At 30.4% G+C, this 20,138-nt stretch overlaps 3 protein-coding genes across 3 annotated transcripts; 2 read left to right on the forward strand and 1 right to left on the reverse strand.

Moving 5' to 3' along the window:
• Positions 1-5,642: 5,642 nt before the first annotated feature.
• LOC114173154 (pentatricopeptide repeat-containing protein At5g65570) lies at positions 5,643-8,214 on the forward strand. Its single transcript, XM_028057400.1, has one exon. The coding sequence runs from the start codon at positions 5,727-5,729 to the stop codon at positions 7,755-7,757; it is 2,031 nt and encodes a 676-aa protein (XP_027913201.1). The 5' UTR covers positions 5,643-5,726; the 3' UTR covers positions 7,758-8,214.
• A 3,589-nt stretch (positions 8,215-11,803) lies between these two features.
• Positions 11,804-13,738, forward strand: LOC114174583. Its single transcript, XM_028059416.1, has 2 exons — positions 11,804-13,115; positions 13,231-13,738. Exons 1-2 carry the CDS (start codon positions 12,589-12,591, stop codon positions 13,736-13,738), a joined length of 1,035 nt encoding a protein of 344 aa, XP_027915217.1. The 5' UTR covers positions 11,804-12,588.
• Positions 13,739-15,341: 1,603 nt separating this feature from the next.
• LOC114174326 (probable glycosyltransferase At5g03795) lies at positions 15,342-19,370 on the reverse strand. The gene is made up of 6 exons (XM_028059160.1): positions 19,025-19,370; positions 18,593-18,943; positions 17,753-18,039; positions 16,855-17,087; positions 15,962-16,119; positions 15,342-15,767 (listed from the first exon to the last, which is right to left on the reverse strand). Exons 1-6 carry the CDS (start codon positions 19,145-19,147, stop codon positions 15,666-15,668), a joined length of 1,254 nt encoding a protein of 417 aa, XP_027914961.1. The 5' UTR covers positions 19,148-19,370; the 3' UTR covers positions 15,342-15,665.
• Positions 19,371-20,138: the final 768 nt, after the last annotated feature.

Below are 20,138 nucleotides of genomic sequence, written 5' to 3' on the forward strand. Positions count from 1 at the left end.
GATTATCGTGGACCTTTTGATGTTTATTGCAGGCAGCATGGTATTAGACACGAGAAGACTCCTCCTAAAACTCCTCAGTTGAATGGTCTAGCGGAGAGGATGAACAAGACCTTGGTTGAAAGGGTTACATGTATGCTTTCGGAAGCAAAGTTGCCTAAGCACTTTTGGGGAGAGGCATTGCTTGCAGTTGTGCATGTTATTAATCTCAGTCCCGCAGTTGCTTTGAATACTGAGGTGCCAGACAAAATTTGGTTTGGTAAAAATGTTAGCTATGATCATTTGCGTGTCTTTGGTTGCAGGGCATTTGTTCATGTTCCTAAGGATGAAAGATCCAAGTTAGATAAAAAGACAAGGCAATGTATCTTTATTGGCTATGGTGAGGATGAATTTGGCTACAGGTTTTATGATCCTGTTGAGAAGAAGCTTGTTAGAAGCCGTGATGTACAATTCATGGAAGACCAGACCATTGAAGACATTGATAAGGTGGAAAAGACCACACCCGAGAAAGATAGTAATCTCACTGATGGTAATCCGATGAGGTTGCCCACTCACAATTTGGAGAATGTTGAAACGGAAGCTCAAGACAATGAGCAACATGGTGATATTGATGATTAACAGTTTGGAAGTAGAGTAGAGGTTCCAATTGATGATGCTCAAGAGGAACATGATGATGATGACGATCTTGGTGATATACCTGAATCACCTCAAGTCCAACTCAGGAGGTCTAATAGACAGAAACAACCTTCTACAAGGTATTCTTGTGATGAGTACATAACCTTGACTGATGGTGGAGAACCTGAGTGTTTTGAAGAGGCAAAGTTCATTGCTATTACTGAAGCATGCAAGGAGTTGTTATGGTTGAAGAAATTCTTGCAGGAGCTTGGTTTTAGGCAAGATAAGTATTCATTGTTCGTTGATAGCCAAAGTGCTATCCATCTTGGTAAGAATCCAACTTTTCATTCTAGATCCAAACATATTGATGTGAGGTATCATTGGATTTGTGATGCTTTGGATGCTAAGTTGTTGGAGTTGGAAAAAGTTCATACAGATGATAATGGTGTTGATATGATGACTAAAGCATTGCCAAGAGGAAAGTTTGAAGTTTGTTGTGAGATCGCCGGTTTGGCAATTATCTCCACATAGTTGTGAGGGGGAGATTTGTTAGGTATTAAGCTCCCTTTCTATGTGGAGAAAAGACCCAAAATTTGAGAAGCTCATGTCTCACTTAACCTAGTGGAGAGGAGGCTATAAAAAAGAGAGAGGCAGAACAATAGAGTCAGAATACACTGAAAGCCCTAACACATAGAGGGAGTGGTAGAGGGAAAATTCTGTTCACGTTTTTCATAGAGCTGTCGCAGTAAATTCGGCGCTGCGGATTCGTTCACCGTTGGATCGGGCTGAAATTTTTACAGCAGGTTCGGAACTCATTGCTCTTCATTCTGACCGGTCGGATCTTTGATACGAGGTCTGAGTTGGGAGATATTAATTTCGCACTGCAACAGTGATTTGTAGAGGTTTTCCTCTCTTGTTCTTCTCTATTTGAAAGCTTTGTTGCTTTGTTATTTGGTTGGGTGTTGGCACTAATTTGTGCTATTGATTAAGACTCTTTTGTACTCTTGTTGATCATAGTGAAGCTATTTCTTTGGTCTGGACGACTCGTGGTTTTTACCCTTGATTTGAGGGGTTTTCCACGTTAAAAATCTTGGTGCCTTTATTTGTGCTTTTGGTGATTTATTATTGCTGCTCTTTGATTATTGCTCCTCATAGATTCTTGCAAGTTAGGGGAAATTATATCCGCTGCATTCTCTGGTATATTGTTTGTTGTTGTTTTCTCCATCAATTTCTTGAAAACAACTTGCTTCAGATATGAAACTTTGAGTATTCAAAAATGTTTTCGTTATTCTAATAATAGAACGCAGCAGATAGACTCCTAAGGAACACCGAACTCTTTCGGCCCGCAACAATCCAATCGGTTCACCAAGTAAAAGAAATTATATAACACCAAAAAAATTTATATAGTGATAAATAAAGTTATATGACTATAGATAAAATAAATTTTAATTATTAAAATGAAAAATATTACAAGTACTATTTTGTATATAATTTTGTTATTATGAGTAATTATATAAATTTGAAAAAGTAATTACTAAAATGATAAAAGTGTGAATAATAAGTAGTAATTTGAATTGAAAGAAATAGTTACTAAAATAAAAATATTGAAAAATATTTTTTTTATGAATAATAATTTAAAATTAAAAAATTAAAAGGACACCAAATTGTATATCCTCTCTCTCTCTATATATATATATATATATATATATATATATTTCACTATTTATGTTAAAGAACTATTTTTCATAGAATATAATTCTGAATAGTATTGTTGTTTACAAATGACTTTTTCTCCCAAAAAATGTCCTTTTTTAAATGATAAAAAAAATCTAGCTTAATTTTCTAGTTAATCTCTTCTTAATCATATTTTATAATTAACTTCTCAAAGTACGAATTCTGAATTTACAAATTGAAATGTACTATTTTTATAATTAAGACATCTTATGCTCTTTGAAAAAAAATAATTAAAAAGATAGGTAGATACAACAATTGGTTAAAAATTCACTTTATATAGTAGTGAGAATTTTCATTTTTTTATAATAAAATATAACCAAATCTTAATAATTTTATTATAGTTTTTTTATAGATAGTGTTTTTTAATTTTAAAAAATGATTAAATTTAAAATAGAAAACAAATATGTAATCCGGTTTAACAATCTTATATTTTTTTACAAGTTTTCTTGTTTATTAAATGAAAAAAATAATTAATGCGTTTTATGTTTTAAAGATATAGAACTAACATCATATCTTCTTAAGATTTTTTTAATTTGATTGCCATTTTCAAAGTTCAAAAGGACATCACTGTTTTGCCACTTGTATTTTATACGAAGGGGATTTTCCTTTTTTATATAAAGGGGATTTCCTTTTTTGAGTCCACATTTTAAAATATCCATTTTATCCTTTAAATATATGAATTTATTAAATTTTTAAAAATTTACCGTTTTTATATAATCGAATATTTTTACTTCTTTTTTTCGTCTTTATTTATTAATGGTTATTCTTTCATCTGTTATCATATATTTATATATTAACTTAATAACATTATAATATTATCACATACTAATATAATAACACGCATATTTAAAAAATGAATTTACGCTAGTGTATATATATATAAAATAAAAAATCGTATAATTATTTTTTTATTTTCTATAATATAATAATATAATCTTAAGCCAGCACTCAAAAAAAAAAAGCGAGCAAGTTTATGGTTTTAGTTTGATTACACTGAGAAATGCGGAAGACATTGGAATCTTGTCGGGAACGGCAGGCCTGATTCAGTTGGGTATTGCCCGTTCCCGTGGGTATTGCCCGAACCCGTTCCCGTTTTGACGGAGAATCCCCGCATTGACTGGGTATGGGTATGGGTATGGGGAATCCCCGACTTTTTCAGTTGGGTATGGGGATGAGTATGGGGATGTACATATACCCGCCATAATACTCGTCCCCGCCATATCTTCATTCTCGTTTAAATTATCAAAATATTCACAATTAATCAAGTAACCCATATATATATATATATATATATATATATATATATATATATATATATATATATATATATATATATATATATATATATATATATATATATATTCTATTTTTTATTTTTTAATTATTTCATTTGTCATTAAACTCATTCTCATCTCCAATATATTTTTTATCTTATCATAACCTTTATGTAATTATGTTAAAATAATGTATGTTAATAAAAAAATTATGCCTTACATTTGAATATTTATATTATTTTTTAATATTTTTATTTATTATAAATTTTCCTTTCACATGAGAATGTTTATACTCTCAATTTAAGGTAATATAAAAAAATTCTTTACTTATTATTATTATTATTATTAATTTTTGTTTAATTTGAAGAACTCTTTTGTTTCATTAAAGTAATTTTCGTTATTTTTCAACCATTAAGTATATATGTTGATATTTGAAAAGTTTTCTTAGTTCTCTGAGATATTTTTCGTCTTATCATACCTTAGTTATACATTTGATTTCCTTTGTGTGATTTTTTTCGATAGTCTCTCAAATTATTTCTAAAACACACATTTGTTAGTTTTTTAATATTTTTATTTATTGTTTTTATTTTCATCATGTAGAATAATATATCATAATGTAATTGTTTCACTTTAAATTCTGTTTAAAGTGGTTAAAATTATATATATATATATATATATAATGATATTTAGGAATAGTATATGATAATTCACTACAAGAAAAAATGAAATGGTGACTGATTTAGTCAGTAACCCATATCAGTCACTATTTTTCGTCATTGGTGGTAGTAGTTGATTTATTGTCTAAATTAGTGACTGATTCAATGATCGAATCGGTACTTGATTTAGTGACCAATTTAATTACTAATTTATTTGTAATTTAATGATAAATTTTTTGGTCACTAATGATATTTCTATTTATTTTAACCACTTCAAACATAATTTAATAATTAGTTCTCTAAGGTTTTTTTCATTTTATCATACCTTAATTATACATTTGATTTCCTTTGTGCGATTTCTTTCGATAGTCTCTCAAATTATTTCTAAAACACACATTTGTTAGTTTTTTAATATTTTTATTTATTGTTTATTTTCATCATGTAGAATAAAATATTTCGATATATTCTATCTAATTATTTGTTATTTTATAACTCACTATTAATCATACTGTAATTTTTTTTACTTTAATTGTATAAATAACTTTTATTTACTACAATATAAAAATTTAATGTAATTTCTATGAATATTTTTTTGTCACTATGCAACATATATTGAAGTTCAAAATATACAAAATCTATGTCAAAATTTTATTATTATGTTTATTATTTGTTTTTTGTGTTATTTTGATCAAGTGATGTATTATAACTTTTTATTAGTGTATAAAAAAGAGATTCATTATAATTTAAAAAATTGAAGTAAACAAATATTTAAAATATATTTTAATTTGAATATTTGTTCTTTGTGTCATTTTGATCAAGTGATATATTATAACTTTTATTAGTGTATAAAAAAGAGATTCATTAGAATTTAAAAAATTGAAGTAAACAAACATTTAAAATATATTTTAATTTGAATATTTGTTTTCCTTTTATACTTTTTTGAAATATTTTTTAATTTTATCAACTAAGTTCATTAATGTTGTAGTTTGCAAATTTAATAAATGTTTTGGTTCACATGAAATTTTATTTGGTATTCTAATATAAAATATAAACAATTATAATTTTATAATTTATTTTAATGTATTTGGCATCGAAGAAAATCCTCCTAATATTGAATATTTCATAATATTATGTTTTCTTTACCGTAATTTTTTTTCTTTTATAAAAATTAATATTGAAGTAGTTAGAACATGGGTATGGGTATGGGTACGAGATTATACCCGTTACCCGGTGGGGATGGGGATGGGAAAAAAGTTTGATACCCGTTGAATTTGGGTATGGGGATGGGGATGAATTTTTTATGCGGGAATGGGTATGGAATAGTGAAACCCGTCCCCGCCCCGCCCCGTTGTCATCCCTAGGCCTGAAATCTAACTTGTTTCTTTTTTCTTCATTACATTTTTGAAAAAATACATTTGAAGAAGATAATAAAAATGTCCAGCATGAAAATATGAATTTATACTCTTCTCTTATTGCCCGATGTGCGCACACAAAATCGTTAACTACCCTCAGAGCAGTTCACAACAACGTCATCAAATCCGGTTTCACTTACTCGTTCTTGGGCCACAAGCTCATTGATGGCTACATCAAATGCGGCACCCTCGCTGAGGCACGCAAGTTGTTCGATGAATTGCCCAACAGACACATAGTTACTTGGAATTCGATGATCTCTTCTCATATCAGTCATGGGAAGAGCAAAGAAGCCGTTGAGTTCTATGGCAACATGCTTGTGGAGGGTGTTTTACCCGATGCCTACACCTTCTCTGCCATCTCTAAGGCGTTTTCACATTTGGGTCTCCTACGCCATGGCCAGAGGGCTCATGGGTTGGCTGTGGTTTTGGGTTTGGAGGTCCAGGATGTGTTTGTTGCTAGTGCCCTTGTTGATATGTATGCTAAGTTTGATAAAATGAGGGATGCCCATTTGGTTTTTCACCGTGTTTTAGAGAAAGATGTTGTCTTGTTCACTGCATTGATTGTGGGTTATGCTCAACATGGTCTTGATGGGGAAGCTTTAGAGGTTTATGAGGACATGGTCAATAGAGGTGTTAAGCCTAATGAGTATACTCTTGCTTGCATCCTGATAAGTTGTGGTAATCTAGGGGATTTAGTTAATGGTCAGTTGATCCATGGTCTTGTGATTAAGTCTGGCCTGGAATCTGTTGTTGCTTCACAGACTTCTCTCCTTACCATGTATTCAAGGTGCCACATGGTTGAGGATTCTATAAAGGTGTTTAATTTGCTTGATTATGCAAATCAGGTGACATGGACATCTTTTGTGGTGGGTCTTGTGCAAAATGGGAGAGAGGAGACTGCTGTGTCAATATTCAGGGAAATGATTCGTTGTTTGATAAGACCAAATCCTTTCACATTGTCGAGTATTTTTCAAGCATGTTCTAGCCTTGCAATGCTTGAAGTAGGGGAACAGATGCATGCCATTACGATGAAACTAGGATTAGATGGAAATAAATATACAGGTGCAGCACTGATTAATTTATACGGAAAATGTGGAAATGTAGAGAACGCAAGGTATGTTTTTGACGTTTTAACTGAGTTAGATGTAGTTGCTATCAATTCAATGATCTATGCTTATGCTCAAAATGGTTTCGGGCACGAGGCACTTGAGCTGTTTGAAAGAATGGAAATTTTGGGACTTGTGCCAAATGGTGTGACATTTATCAGTATTCTCTTGGCATGCAACAATGCAGGTTTAGTTGAAGAAGGATGCCGGATATTTGCCTCCATTAGGAATAATCACAAAATTGAATTGACAAGAGACCATTTTACTTGTATGATTGATTTGCTAGGGCGATCAAGGAGACTTGAGGAGGCTGCAATGTTGATAGAGGAAGTGAGAAATCCGGATGTGGTACTATGGAGGACATTACTAAACACATGTAAGATTCATGGAGAGGTAGAAATGGCAGAGAAAGCTATGAGAAAAATCCTTGAGTTTGCTCCGGAGGATGGGGGAACACATATCCTTTTGACAAATCTTTATGCTTCTGCTGGGAAATGGAACCAGGTAATTGAGATGAAAAGCACCATAAGAGATATGAAATTGAAGAAAAGTCCTGCAATGAGTTGGGTTGATATTGATAGAGAGGTGCATACTTTTATGGCTGGAGATTTGTCTCACCCAAGAGCTCATGAGATTTTTGAAATGTTGCATGGATTAATAGAGAAGGTCAAAATTCTGGGTTATAATCCTGATACTAGATTTGTGTTGCAGGATTTGGATGAAGAGAAGAAAATGAGTTCTTTATATTACCATAGTGAAAAACTGGCAATAGCTTTTGCTTTATGGAAGACTATTGGTAGAACTACTACTATCAGGATTTTTAAGAATCTTAGAGTTTGTGGTGATTGCCACAGTTGGATAAAATTTGTTTCTTTACTTACTGGGAGATATATTATTGCTAGAGATGCAAAGAGATTCCATCATTTTAAAGGAGGTTTATGTTCCTGTAAAGATTACTGGTGAAACACATTTGTTATATCCTTTCCCTAGCTTCTCTATATAATAATTTTCTTAGCAGGCCATACCGAACATATGTAGGTATAACCATGTATGATCATCAGGCCCATTTCTCATCATAACTTCTAACACTAGTTATTCAAACAGATGTGTGCTCAATACTTTCATACCTCCATGAAGATGTAAATATCAAAATTTTACATCAAGGAAGTTCTGGATTGGATATTCCTAATTCAGTTATACATGTTAGATAAATGCTCAAATGTGGTTCTGTGTAAGTTGTTACTTTCTGAGTTGCTACCTGTATTTGTTTACAAGACAATCTTGCAGACACGCATGTTTTCTGTACTCAAGTAACAAACAGTGAATCAGTGAATGATCTCTGCTTGATTTGTATTAGCTGATATTTGTCATTAACAGCATGCAATAGAACCACGATTTATAAAAGTTTGAGATTATGTCAGTAACTAGCAGTTAGAACCTTGTCGTTAAGATGATACCATTGGTGCGGAAATTAATCATTGATGAAAATCCACGATGTACTGAATCCATATTGATAATAGATCATTACATCATGACCAAGGTTGATGTCAAGACATGCTCTGTGACTGGGTCAATTATTGAAATACAGAGCTGTAAATTTGAGTATTTAATTGTTTTGTATGATTGCTGTTGTTGCATTTTGTTTTAACATCGGCATCTCTTAATTCTGTTGCATAATTTGACGAGTGTATCTATTAATTGACTACAAAAACTATATGAATTCTTGTAATAATGTGATTCTTTCATGTCTCTGGTAATATTCTTATCCTGTACATATTTATATTTGAACAATAGAGCTTCTTATGGCCTTTTCAGAGGAGACAAATTTGTACTAGCAAGTAGGATATCAACGGAACGAGTAGACCACGGATAGTAGCTTTCTCGTATTTTATCCTTGGATAAATATTGATCCCGTACCTGTACTTATATTCGTCAGGTATCTATTATGTATATATCCGCATAATTTTTAATATCCATAGATATCCACATGTATCCACAGGTATTTACACAATATATATATATATATATATATATATATATATATATATATATATATATATATATTTAACGACATATTTTAATCGTAAATTCAAATAAAATACAATACATAACATTCATCAGTATCAGAAAAAGTCTAAATAATCCATTTAAATAGTGTTGAATAACAGTTTATAAAAAAATGATTTTGTTTAAAATTAATTGATAAAAAAATAACTTATTCAAAATCAATATGATAATATTTTAATCATATATTTTTTATTTATTTAAATTAATACGGATATTATGATACCTGTATCCATACGTTAACATGCAGTTATAAAAAATATACGTTATCCGTGACTTTTTTTTTGTCTGAGATAAAAATCGTGCATCTATTTTAATAAAAAAGAAAATAAAGATAAGTATGAAAAGGAATTAAATCTTCCTTGTTCTTCGCATGATAAAACAGAAAATAAGAATAAGAATAAAAACGAATTAATCTACTTTAATAAAAAAGAAAATAAAAATAACTTAAAAAGAAATTAAATCTTTCCCGATCTTCGCATAATAAAAAGAAAATAAAAATAAGAATAAAAACGAATTAAATCTTACCTGAACGATCTTGCATATCTCCTATAATATCTAGCTTTAGATAACAGAGAACTTAAATTTTTCTATAAATTTTCCAAGAATAACAGAGAAAAAAATACAATAACGTGTGTATTATTGATTGGAAACACAGGCGAGAAAAGATATTGAGTATATTGGAGTTGCAGCGTTGTTGAAATTGGAAGAGGAAGAAACGAGTAGGGTTGCAGAGGAAGAAAAAAGAAGGAAAGGGACGAGAAGAAGAGTCTGAGGTCTGAAGAAGGTAATTTTATTTTATTTTCTGAATAATTTAGTAATTTAGTTATATTAATAATTTAATATGCTGAGTTTAATTTTGCGTTTCAATTTAATGCTCTCACCAATCACAAATGGACAATTTATGTTTATCATCGTTTTTGGCTTCTGCTTTCATCCTAGTACACTCTGTTCAAACTTTCTCCTTCTAATTCTAAGGTGTCCTCTTTTATTGTGTTTTTTTATTTACATAAATTTAAATTCAAAAAATTAATATAATTATTATTATATTTAAATAAATAATTTATTTGTATAAATTAAACTTATAAATGGTGTAATATATATATATATATATATAATATTTAAATGATAAATTTGATAATATGAGAAATATTAAATAATTAATTATTTTTATTTTTAATTAGTAATAAATCATATTATTTTAATATTACTTTTTATGTTGAAGTAATAAATTATAGAAACTGGTTAAATTATAATTTTTATTTTATTAATATACTTATTAAACTATTAATTAATATATTGTTTTATTTTAATATTATTTAAATATAGTTATTTAAAATTTCTGATTAATATAATTTATGAAATATTAATTAATATTATATATATATATATATATTATGTGAATGTAAATATAATTATTTAAATATTAATTAATATATATTATTTATATAAAAATTTAGGAGCCTAAGAATAAATTATATTAACATACGAGCTTGTTTTGTAAACAGTTACATGAATTTGTCAAAAAAAAAAATGTGCTAATGTTTAAATAAATATAGGATAATAATATTTTTATCCATTTTCAACCTACATTCCAATTACTCTTCAATTATTTATTTTGAAAAATTTTATCTAAGTGATATGATGTGATAATTTAAAAATAATTGAGATAATAAATTAAAAATGAGTCAAAATATCATTATCCTTAAATATAATTATTGATTTTTTTTCTAATTAATATATTATTTATGTTTATAAATTATCTAAATATAATTATTTAAAATTTCTGATTAATATTTTATTTATATTTATACATTAATTAAATATAATTATTTAAAATTTCTGATCAATATATTATTTGGATTTATATACTTTTTAAATCTAATTATTTGAAATTTCTGATTAATATGGTTATTTAAATATTATTTAATATATTATTTATCTTATTATATTATTTAAATATTAATATTATTTAGATATAACTTAGGAACCTGAGAATAAATTATATTAACTTACAATATTGTTTTGTAAACAGTTACATGAATTTGTCAAACAAAAAGTGTGCTTGTTTTTAAATTTAATTATTTAAAATTTCTTACTAATACATTATTCATATTAATACATTATTTAAATATAATTATCTAAAATTTCTAATTAATATATTGCTTATATTTACATACTATTTAAATACAGTTATTCGAAACTGCTGATTAATATAGTTATTTAAATATTAATTAATATATTATTTATACATAATTTAGGAACCTGAGACTAAATTGTTTGGTAAAGTTGCATGAATTTGTAAAAAAAGTGTGCAAATGTTTGGATATAATTATTGACTTTTTCTGATTAATATATTATTTTTATTTATACACTATTTCAATACAATTATTTAAAATTTATATTTAATATCTTATTTATATTTATATTATTTAAATATAGTTATTCAAAATTTCTGATTAGTATAGTTATTTAAATATTAATTAATATATTATTTAAATGTTTTTATTAATATAGTTATTTAAATATTAATTAATTTATTGTCAAAAAAAAAGTGTGCCTAGTGTTTTTTCTTTCTTTCCTCTAACATTCTTGATCCAATTTAGTTTCATATTTGTATTTATTTTGTGAAATATTTTTTATTTTTTATATTCAGATAAATTAATAATTTTTATTAGCTTAATTTATTTTTATTTTTATATTCATTTTATATTTAAGTAATTTTTTATAATCAATTTGTTTTGTTATAGGAAATTAAGATGAATGCACTTAATCATGTCACCGAACAAGAAGATGAAACAAAACCTCTATGGAGATATGTTTCAAAGTTAAGAAAAATTCCTGGTGGTGGAAATAATATGATTAAGTGCAGTCTTTGTAATTTTTCATTCAATGGATCTTATACTCGAGTAAGAGCTCATTTACTAAAAATTACAGGAGGAGGAGTTAGAATTTGTCCAAATGTGACCGCTTCAAGACTTGTCGAGTTTAAAAGATTAGACCGTGAAGCAACATTGAAAATAGAAGACTCAAAGATGAAAAAGGTCCTCCTACCACCTAATGAAGGAAAACATACAAATAGTGATTTTATTAACCCAAAACTCAAAAGTCCTTTAGAAACTTCTTTCAATCTTGGAGTTAGAGATACTCTTGATTGTGAAATTGCAAAAATGTTTTATTCTTCAGGATTACCATTTCATCTAGCGAGAAATCCTTATTATAAGAGTGCATTTTCTTACGCTGTCAATACTTCTAATCTTGGTGGATATGTACCACCAACATATGATGAATTGAGTGGTCCTTTACTCTTGAAAGAAAGAAGTCACGTAGAAAATCTCTTGCAACCTATAAGAGACTCTTGGAAACATAAAGGTGTGACAATTGTTAGTGATGGGTGGAGTGATTCTCAAAGATCACTTATAAATTTTATGGCTATCACCGAGAGTGGACCAATGTTTCTAAAGACAATAGATGGATATGGTAAGATAAAGGACAAGGATTTTATTGCTAAACACATTAGAGATGCAATCATAGAGGTTGGACAAAAAATGTGGTACAAATTATAACTGATAATGAAACAATATGTAAAGAAGCGGGTTTGCTCATAGAATTAGAATTTCCTTCAATCTACTGGACTCCTTGTGTAGTTGACACCTTGAATCTTGCATTGAAAAATATTTGTGCGGCAGATAATATTTATACTTATAAAGAATGTTTTTGGATAACACAAATGGTTGATGATGTTATATTTATTAAAAACTTTATTGTGGGGCATTCTATGAGATTGTCAATGTTCAATACCTTCACGTCATTGAAAGGACTTTCTATTGCTCCAACAAAATTTGCTTCGACCATTGTCATGCTCAAAAGGTTTAGAAGTTTGAAAGAAGGACTCCAAGAGATGATTCTCAGTGATGAATGGTCTTCTTACAAAGAAGATAATGTGGATAGTGCACAATTTGTGAAAAAAACTTTATTGAAGGATAATTGGTGGATGAAGGTTGATTATATACTTATTTTTACTGCCCTTATTTATGATGTTCTTATAAAAACAGATACGGATATGGCCACTCTTCACTTAATATATGAAATGTGGGATTCAATGATTGAAAATGTGAGAAAGATCATATACCAACATGAGAGAAAGACAAAAGTTGAACATTCATCCTTCTTCGAGGCACTAAAATCAATATTAGTTGATCATTGGACTAAGGGTAGCACATCTCTTCATTGTCTTGCTCATTCTCTAAATCCAAGGTAATTATATTGTTAAATTACTTTATGATTATATTTTGTTGTATATGTCTTATTTATAATATCATAAATTTATAATATTTTGTTAATTTATGTTTATGTATCTTTAATATTGTAGATATTATAGTCATGAATGGTTAAATGAAGATTCACAAAGACGTGCCCCACATCAAGATGTGGAACTTACTCAAGAAAGGAACAAATGTTTTAAGAGGTACTTTGATGATGTGGATGTAAGGAGACAAGTAGATATAGAGTTTGCAAATTTTTCAGAAGGAATGAAAGATTTTGCGGATGAAGACTCTTTAAGGGATAGAGATAAAATGGATGCAAAATCATGGTGGATTGTTCATGGAGTTTATGCACCAACACTTCAAAAGATAGCTCTTAAGCTACTTGGACAACCATGTTCTTCTTCTTGTTGTAAAAGGAATTGGAGTACTTATTCTTCTATACATTCTTTGAATAAGATGACACCTAAAAGAACTGAGGATTTAGTATTTGTTCATAGTAATCTTTGTCTTCTCTCGAAAAATTCCTCAAAACACAAAGATGGGGAAATTAAATTGTGGAATATTGCAGAAGATGACATTTCATTGCATGACAATGAAGCTCCTGATTGGTGAACCAGAATTAGAAGTTGAATTTTTCAATAAAGATAATGAGAGTCAAACATTATGATTTATATAGGTTTTTCTTTTGTTAGACTTTTTCTTTTTATATATAAATGTTTCTCTTGATTTTGTTTTTTAGACTATGAAGTATAACTAATAAATTTTCATATTTTTGCAATTTAATTTTATCTCCGTATCTTTGTCCGCATCATGTACGTTAGGTTGAAAATGAAATCATGTAAAGAGTGAGCTACAATCTTATTGCTGTCACCCATTGCTGTGTATTGTCTATTTCTGCTTCTTTTATCAATGACTCCGCAAAAGTAGAGTGTATGTAAATGTAGATAATTTTGGTCCAAACTTAACAATACCTAAAAGTGAGAGTATGAGTCATGTTCCTTGTAATTTCGTTAGGACAAGACATATTTCTATACTTACTATGCAATTTATCAGCAGTAGCTACTTCTGCTGGTGGGTATCCCTCCCCTTTCTCTGTCATAACATGAATCAGTGTCAATTTTTATGTCTCCACATTCAATGATGCTGCTGTAGATGATCTTACATACACTGAAAACTCTAGTTTAACTTTTACTCCTAAGCATCATAGAGCTTTGCTGGCACTTTTGCAACAACCTTTACTTCACAAAATCATAGTGCTAATCAATTCTGGATTTCAAAAACTGAAAGTTCAGGTAATTCTGTTCTCGAACCAAATGGATTCTTGATTCTAGAGCAATAAGCCATGACTGTTATTTTCTATCAATCTCTTAAACAAATCGGGCCAATAAATGTTAAACAACCTACTGATGGATAAGTAATAATAACCAACATATTTTGAACTGTTCCTTCCCTTTCACTCATAATCTTATTCTCACTAATGTTGTATACATTCCTTTTGAATTTTAATCAGATCTCTTTTTCTGAATTGACTGCATCTATTTCTTGCAAATTAACTTTTTCTTCATTCATTCTGTCAGATTCTGGAACAACATTCTTTTGAAGATTTGTTGATTAAAAAGGAGGTAATACAGTGGTCTTGTTAAAACCAATAGAATAAAAACAATATATAATGTATTAACTAGTGAGAGATGTGTTATTTAGTGAGGCGAGAAATGAGAATGATACAAATTAGGGCAGTGACCTAGGGTAGGTTAGGGTTGTTGCTTTTAATCTATGAATTGGATAATGATTGTCATTTAATATAATGATATTTTTCTTACTTTTTATAAGATATAAAGTTGAAGGAAATTACTTATATTTCATTAACAATATGTATCTACTAGAATTTAAGCTTTTTCATTACCTCTGAATCCTTAATTCTTATTCGATATCCTATGTTAACTAAGACTCTCGAATAATTAATATTTCCTTCGTTTATAAAACAAACAAAAGACGAGTCTAAGATGCCCTTCTAAGCTTTCAAAAGAGCATACTCGTAAGAAACGTACTCTTATTTTGTTAACCAAGAAACTTTAAATCACTGCAATGCTCACAAACTCTCATATAAGTTTAGATAGTAGTGGAACTGTAATTAGATGACCCAAATGATAGTGCATGACTAGACTACTAATACATGATGGCCTTTATTCCAGGTAATATTATATGCCAAGTTATGTAAGAATAGATCATGTCTAGCTCAGTTAAATACCATGAGTCAATCAGGTGTTACAATTGAAAGCCAAACGACCCATGTTCTAGTTACGATTTTATCAACTTGAACAATTGCACCAGCCTTAGTATCTTGGCTATGTAGTAGTTTCATCCCAACAAAGCCTTACAGCAAACAAATAACAAATTAACTGAAATGTTGTGGGTGCAAGAATATAGAATAAGCCAGCTGCTGTATACAAAACTGTAATTGCCTATTTACAGTGCTCTCTCGGTTGCTAAAACTGTAAGTTGTATACAAAACAAGAGTGTTTTAGAGTGAGTCTAAATATCAGTATTTGATCGTGTGATGGCGTAACCAGAGGTCATACATAACCATATGGAAAGCATCAAATCTGATTGGGGGCGAATTCCATTGGAAATGTTTCTGAACCTGAGAGCAATGAAGTAACTTTATGTGAGCTCCAACATAAAAACAATAATTCAATTGACTGAAAAATTCTACCGACCAAGCAAAGGTTTTTCTGAATTATAAAAAAGGTTCACATGCCACACAAGATAAGGGCACAAATCTAAAATCTTTTACTAATATATAGATTTCATATAAAGTAATCAGAGGATTTATACCTTTACCAAATTATAATGAAGTGCAACAAACTCGGCATCTGATATATTTTTGAGGATTTGTTTAAGCTGGTATACATCTTTCTCTTTGAGTATCACAGCAAATTTATTCCAGTCAAGAATATCATTAAAAGGAAGGTCATAGTAATTTGACAATATCACTGCAAAACAACAAGCAGATATAGGCCAGTTACAAGGTAGCCTAAATAATCCTGTCCCAAATGCAAGAATAACAAAGCAGAACATATTTTTTTTTTCAAAAGCAAGTTACAGTTCAAATGTCATTCACAATATCCTTGTTTAATTCTGTTTACACATGGCTCCTGCTGAATTTGACCTTAATAAGAAGATTAGAAGGGTGGAACAAGGGGAGGTTATCCTAAAATTGGTCCCTGGGCCCCAATTCCACAATACAAACTCCACTCCCTCTTGTATTCCACATTTCAATGGTTGTATTACAACTTCCAACAGTGTCCAACAATAAAAGGATCAGCTATTATTCCACTTATCAAATATGCCTTTCCAAATTGAACTATTTATGTACATAGTTTAAAGGCAGTTAATTAATTGATGATCAAACCACCATAATTCAGACTCTCAATTATCACCCCACAATGAAGTTTCAATTCCATTATACAATCTTAGGAGCGATAGAAGAAACCAAAGGTTGACTAATTTAGTCTACACAAGGATAAGATTTTCAAAAGTTTCTCAATAGATACAATAAATATGCAACCACTCTCACACCATCCATGAAAAACGACAAAAACCACAAGAAAACAAGTATTTGGTAATTATATACCAGTACCATCAGTCCTTTAGGTATGCAGTTCTAAGAAGCTGAATACACAGCTATAAAATCAAAAGGGAAAAAATCATTAGAAAGATTATCTTACCAGGGATGCAACCATAATGGATAGAGTCTGTTATTCGTGCACTATTGACCTGGGATCCACCAGGACATATACAAAACTTACTCCTGTAAAATCTCTTCTGGTACAATAGATGCCCAGTAGCCCTGCTAATTCTGTTGTTTGAAATATCAAGTTCTGTGTCATTTTCCCACACACGTGCAAGAATAACTCTAATTTTAGAGTTACGATGACCAGCCCAAAATCCAAGTGTAGTCCTGCAAGGCACAGATTTTTATAAATTTTCAAAATCTATAGATATGCATATAGAACCATTGTCTATTGACCCTACAGAAAAAAAAAAAAAAAAAAAAAAAAAAAAAAAAAAAAACTGTGTACGAATGCACCAGCAGTATTAATTAAGCTTATGATAGAAATTAGCTACGCATCCTTACTAATTCGGTGGCTGGAAATGTAGATTCTATATTAATTTTTCATACTAAAAACCGGGCTCTTGAACAGAATAAAAAATATTGAAACTCAGAACAGCTTTTTGTTGCAACATCAAGATTATAAATCACAAAAGTCACTGGCATTTTTCTTGTCTTAAGCTCTTGCCAAGGAGTGTGTGTACTGCATGGAAGGCTTTTAAGATCCACACCATAGATAGTGTTTACCCAGGATACCAGAAACTAAAGAGAAATTGCAGCATGTTATAACTAAAGACTTGAGGGTCATGAGCCAGTGTCTGATAAAGGTCTTTGAACATTCTGAGAAATATCAGGTAACTTCCATCCCTCTGACCATAAAAGATTAACAAACCCTTCAAAAGCAGGACGACAAGTCATTCAAACAGAAAATTCAATCCCCAAAACCTAATCTTCCCCAACTTCGGCAAGCAACGAAACTAAAGTGGAGCTACACAGAACTTGAAAAACTTCACCTGTTTTCTACATCATTCCCCCCAGCAGGAAGAGCAAAAGGCTGTAGCACTTGAGGCAGAGCAACATCTTTGTGCGGAATAAATCCAACATCATAGCTGGGGGAACATACTGCTCGAATGGAATTTTTCACAAGAAACTCAAGACCTTCCGTTGCCCTCACACCAACATCATGACAAGTGACAAAGAAGTGATCAGCACCCAAGGTTCTGTTCCAATAAGGATATTTGGATATCAAGCCCTCCACATAATTTTGTACTATGATCGTCATGTTCTCATAAGACGTGCCCTGCATAACACAAACATGAGATCAAATTCCCCCTAGAAGCAGTCACTTAACCATCCAATATGGGATGATATCTATAATTTTGAAAATCTTTCCTCTGCATTCATAACTTTCTTTATAATTTTGAGTTTGAACCTACAATGCCGAATCTTTATCACATCTCCCCAATGACAAGATATCTCGAGTCTAAAGTTTGTAAAACAGACATCTATAGATGGTCTAAAAACAAGTGACTAGAGAGGTCAAAAAATAACCATTGGATAGACTTTAATAACAAGTGGCCAAACAAACAACCATAGGATAGGTTAGATACCATCTTCGAATTTTGAGTTTGGACTTAACCCCAAAAGTTAGCTAGCTCATGAAGTGAGACGTTCCCCCACTTATATTCACCATTTTGGTCATATCACTAATCAATACAAGATCTCCAACAATTTCCCCTTAACTATCAAATCCACAGTTATTACACACCGGCAATGCATGGAAGCATCTAACATTCTCCTACCATTCTCCCCAGATCTCAACAAAAGAGAATGCCGAAAGAGAAAGAAAATACCTTGCCGCGCATCTTGTGACACGAGATGGGGATGAAGAAGAGGTGCGCCTCATCGGGGTTTTCGGTGCGGAAATGACTCTCTCTGATGTTCTGGAAGAAATAGCCCTCACTGGCGTACTTCCCAGTGAGCTTCCTCGGCGTCTGGTAGAACGTGTTGGGATCCCCATCAGGGTATATGTACACCTTGAACTTTTTCTCCATCTCCTCGTAGTTCAGCTTGAACACACGCGGAGAGTGAAACGTGTCCGAATACAGTTCTTCTTCTCCTTCTTCTCCTCCTCCTCCTCCACACTCCTCATATTTCCCGGTTCCCGGCGCGTCGTTGAGCTTGGTGACGGAGAACTTGGAAACCTAGAGCAAAAGGGTAACGGAGAAAGCGGTGAAAAATGATAAATTGGGAAATGGGGTGGAAGAAACAGGAGAAACGGGTACCTCGGGTGGCGGGGTGGAGTATCTGAGAGCGAGGTAGGTGATGGAGAGAAGGGTGAGGATTGCGAGGAACAGGAGCGAACCTCGCAGAGAGAAGAACCACGATTGTTGCTTCCCCGTCATCATCACTATTGGATTCAACCCTGCCGCGAAGTTTTGTTACCTTTGATTTTGATCTATGAATGTATCAGTCTGAAGAATGGTGCGGTTAGATTGGAGTGATGTGATGAGAGTAAGAGAGGAAGCAGAAGGAGATGAAATCTGTGATTTGAGGCTTGGAACCTTCCTTTCTCACTCTTACCATTTTCCTATGCAAATGCTTCGCTGGCTCTGGCTAATCTAATTTTCTCGTTTTAGAACTTACATTGCTGTTTAATTCACTAACTCCACTTTATTATTCTTTTTAAGTTAGTAAGTACTATGATTTATATTTGAGTAATACTAGAAAAAAAATAATTTGTTTAAACTAAGTTTAGCTTTTAATAGAATTAATATTTGAGATGCATTTTAAATTAATTTTAGAAGTTGTTCTTACTTTGCTTCCTGTATTCGTTCTTTCTTAATCTTACTTAACCTATAAAGGATATTTTCTTCTTTCATATTTGATTATTAGTTACGGATGGCGAAAAAAAAAATATTGAATGAGTATCTTGATTTTAGTTGTGCACTTGTTAAGATGATTATTGATATCATAATATTCAATTAACATGTATCCCATAATCGTTGATGTTTTTGTTTTTTTCTTCATATATATAGTTATTTTAACGTCAAGTGATAAAAGAAAAAATTGCTTAGAATCCCATTGCAGAGACTTGTTTTTATTTAAACTTATTAAAATAAATAGAAATTACTTTTTATAGAAAAAAACTTACACTATATCAATTTCTTTAAAAAAAATTATCTGTAATGATATTTTATCAAATATAGTTAACTTATATTTAAACTATTTTTTTATTTGAATTTATGTTTTGAAGAATTATTTTTAAATAATTTAGTTTAAATTGAAAAAAAATCATGAATATTCTTTATATATATATATATATATATATATAAATAAATATATATAAAAATAACTCATATATTGCTTATGCAAAAACTAAAATATAAAAAGGTAACA

Source organism: Vigna unguiculata, chromosome 2 (genome assembly GCF_004118075.2).
Source record: "Vigna unguiculata cultivar IT97K-499-35 chromosome 2, ASM411807v1, whole genome shotgun sequence".
In the NCBI taxonomy this organism is placed as follows: domain Eukaryota; kingdom Viridiplantae; phylum Streptophyta; class Magnoliopsida; order Fabales; family Fabaceae; genus Vigna; species Vigna unguiculata.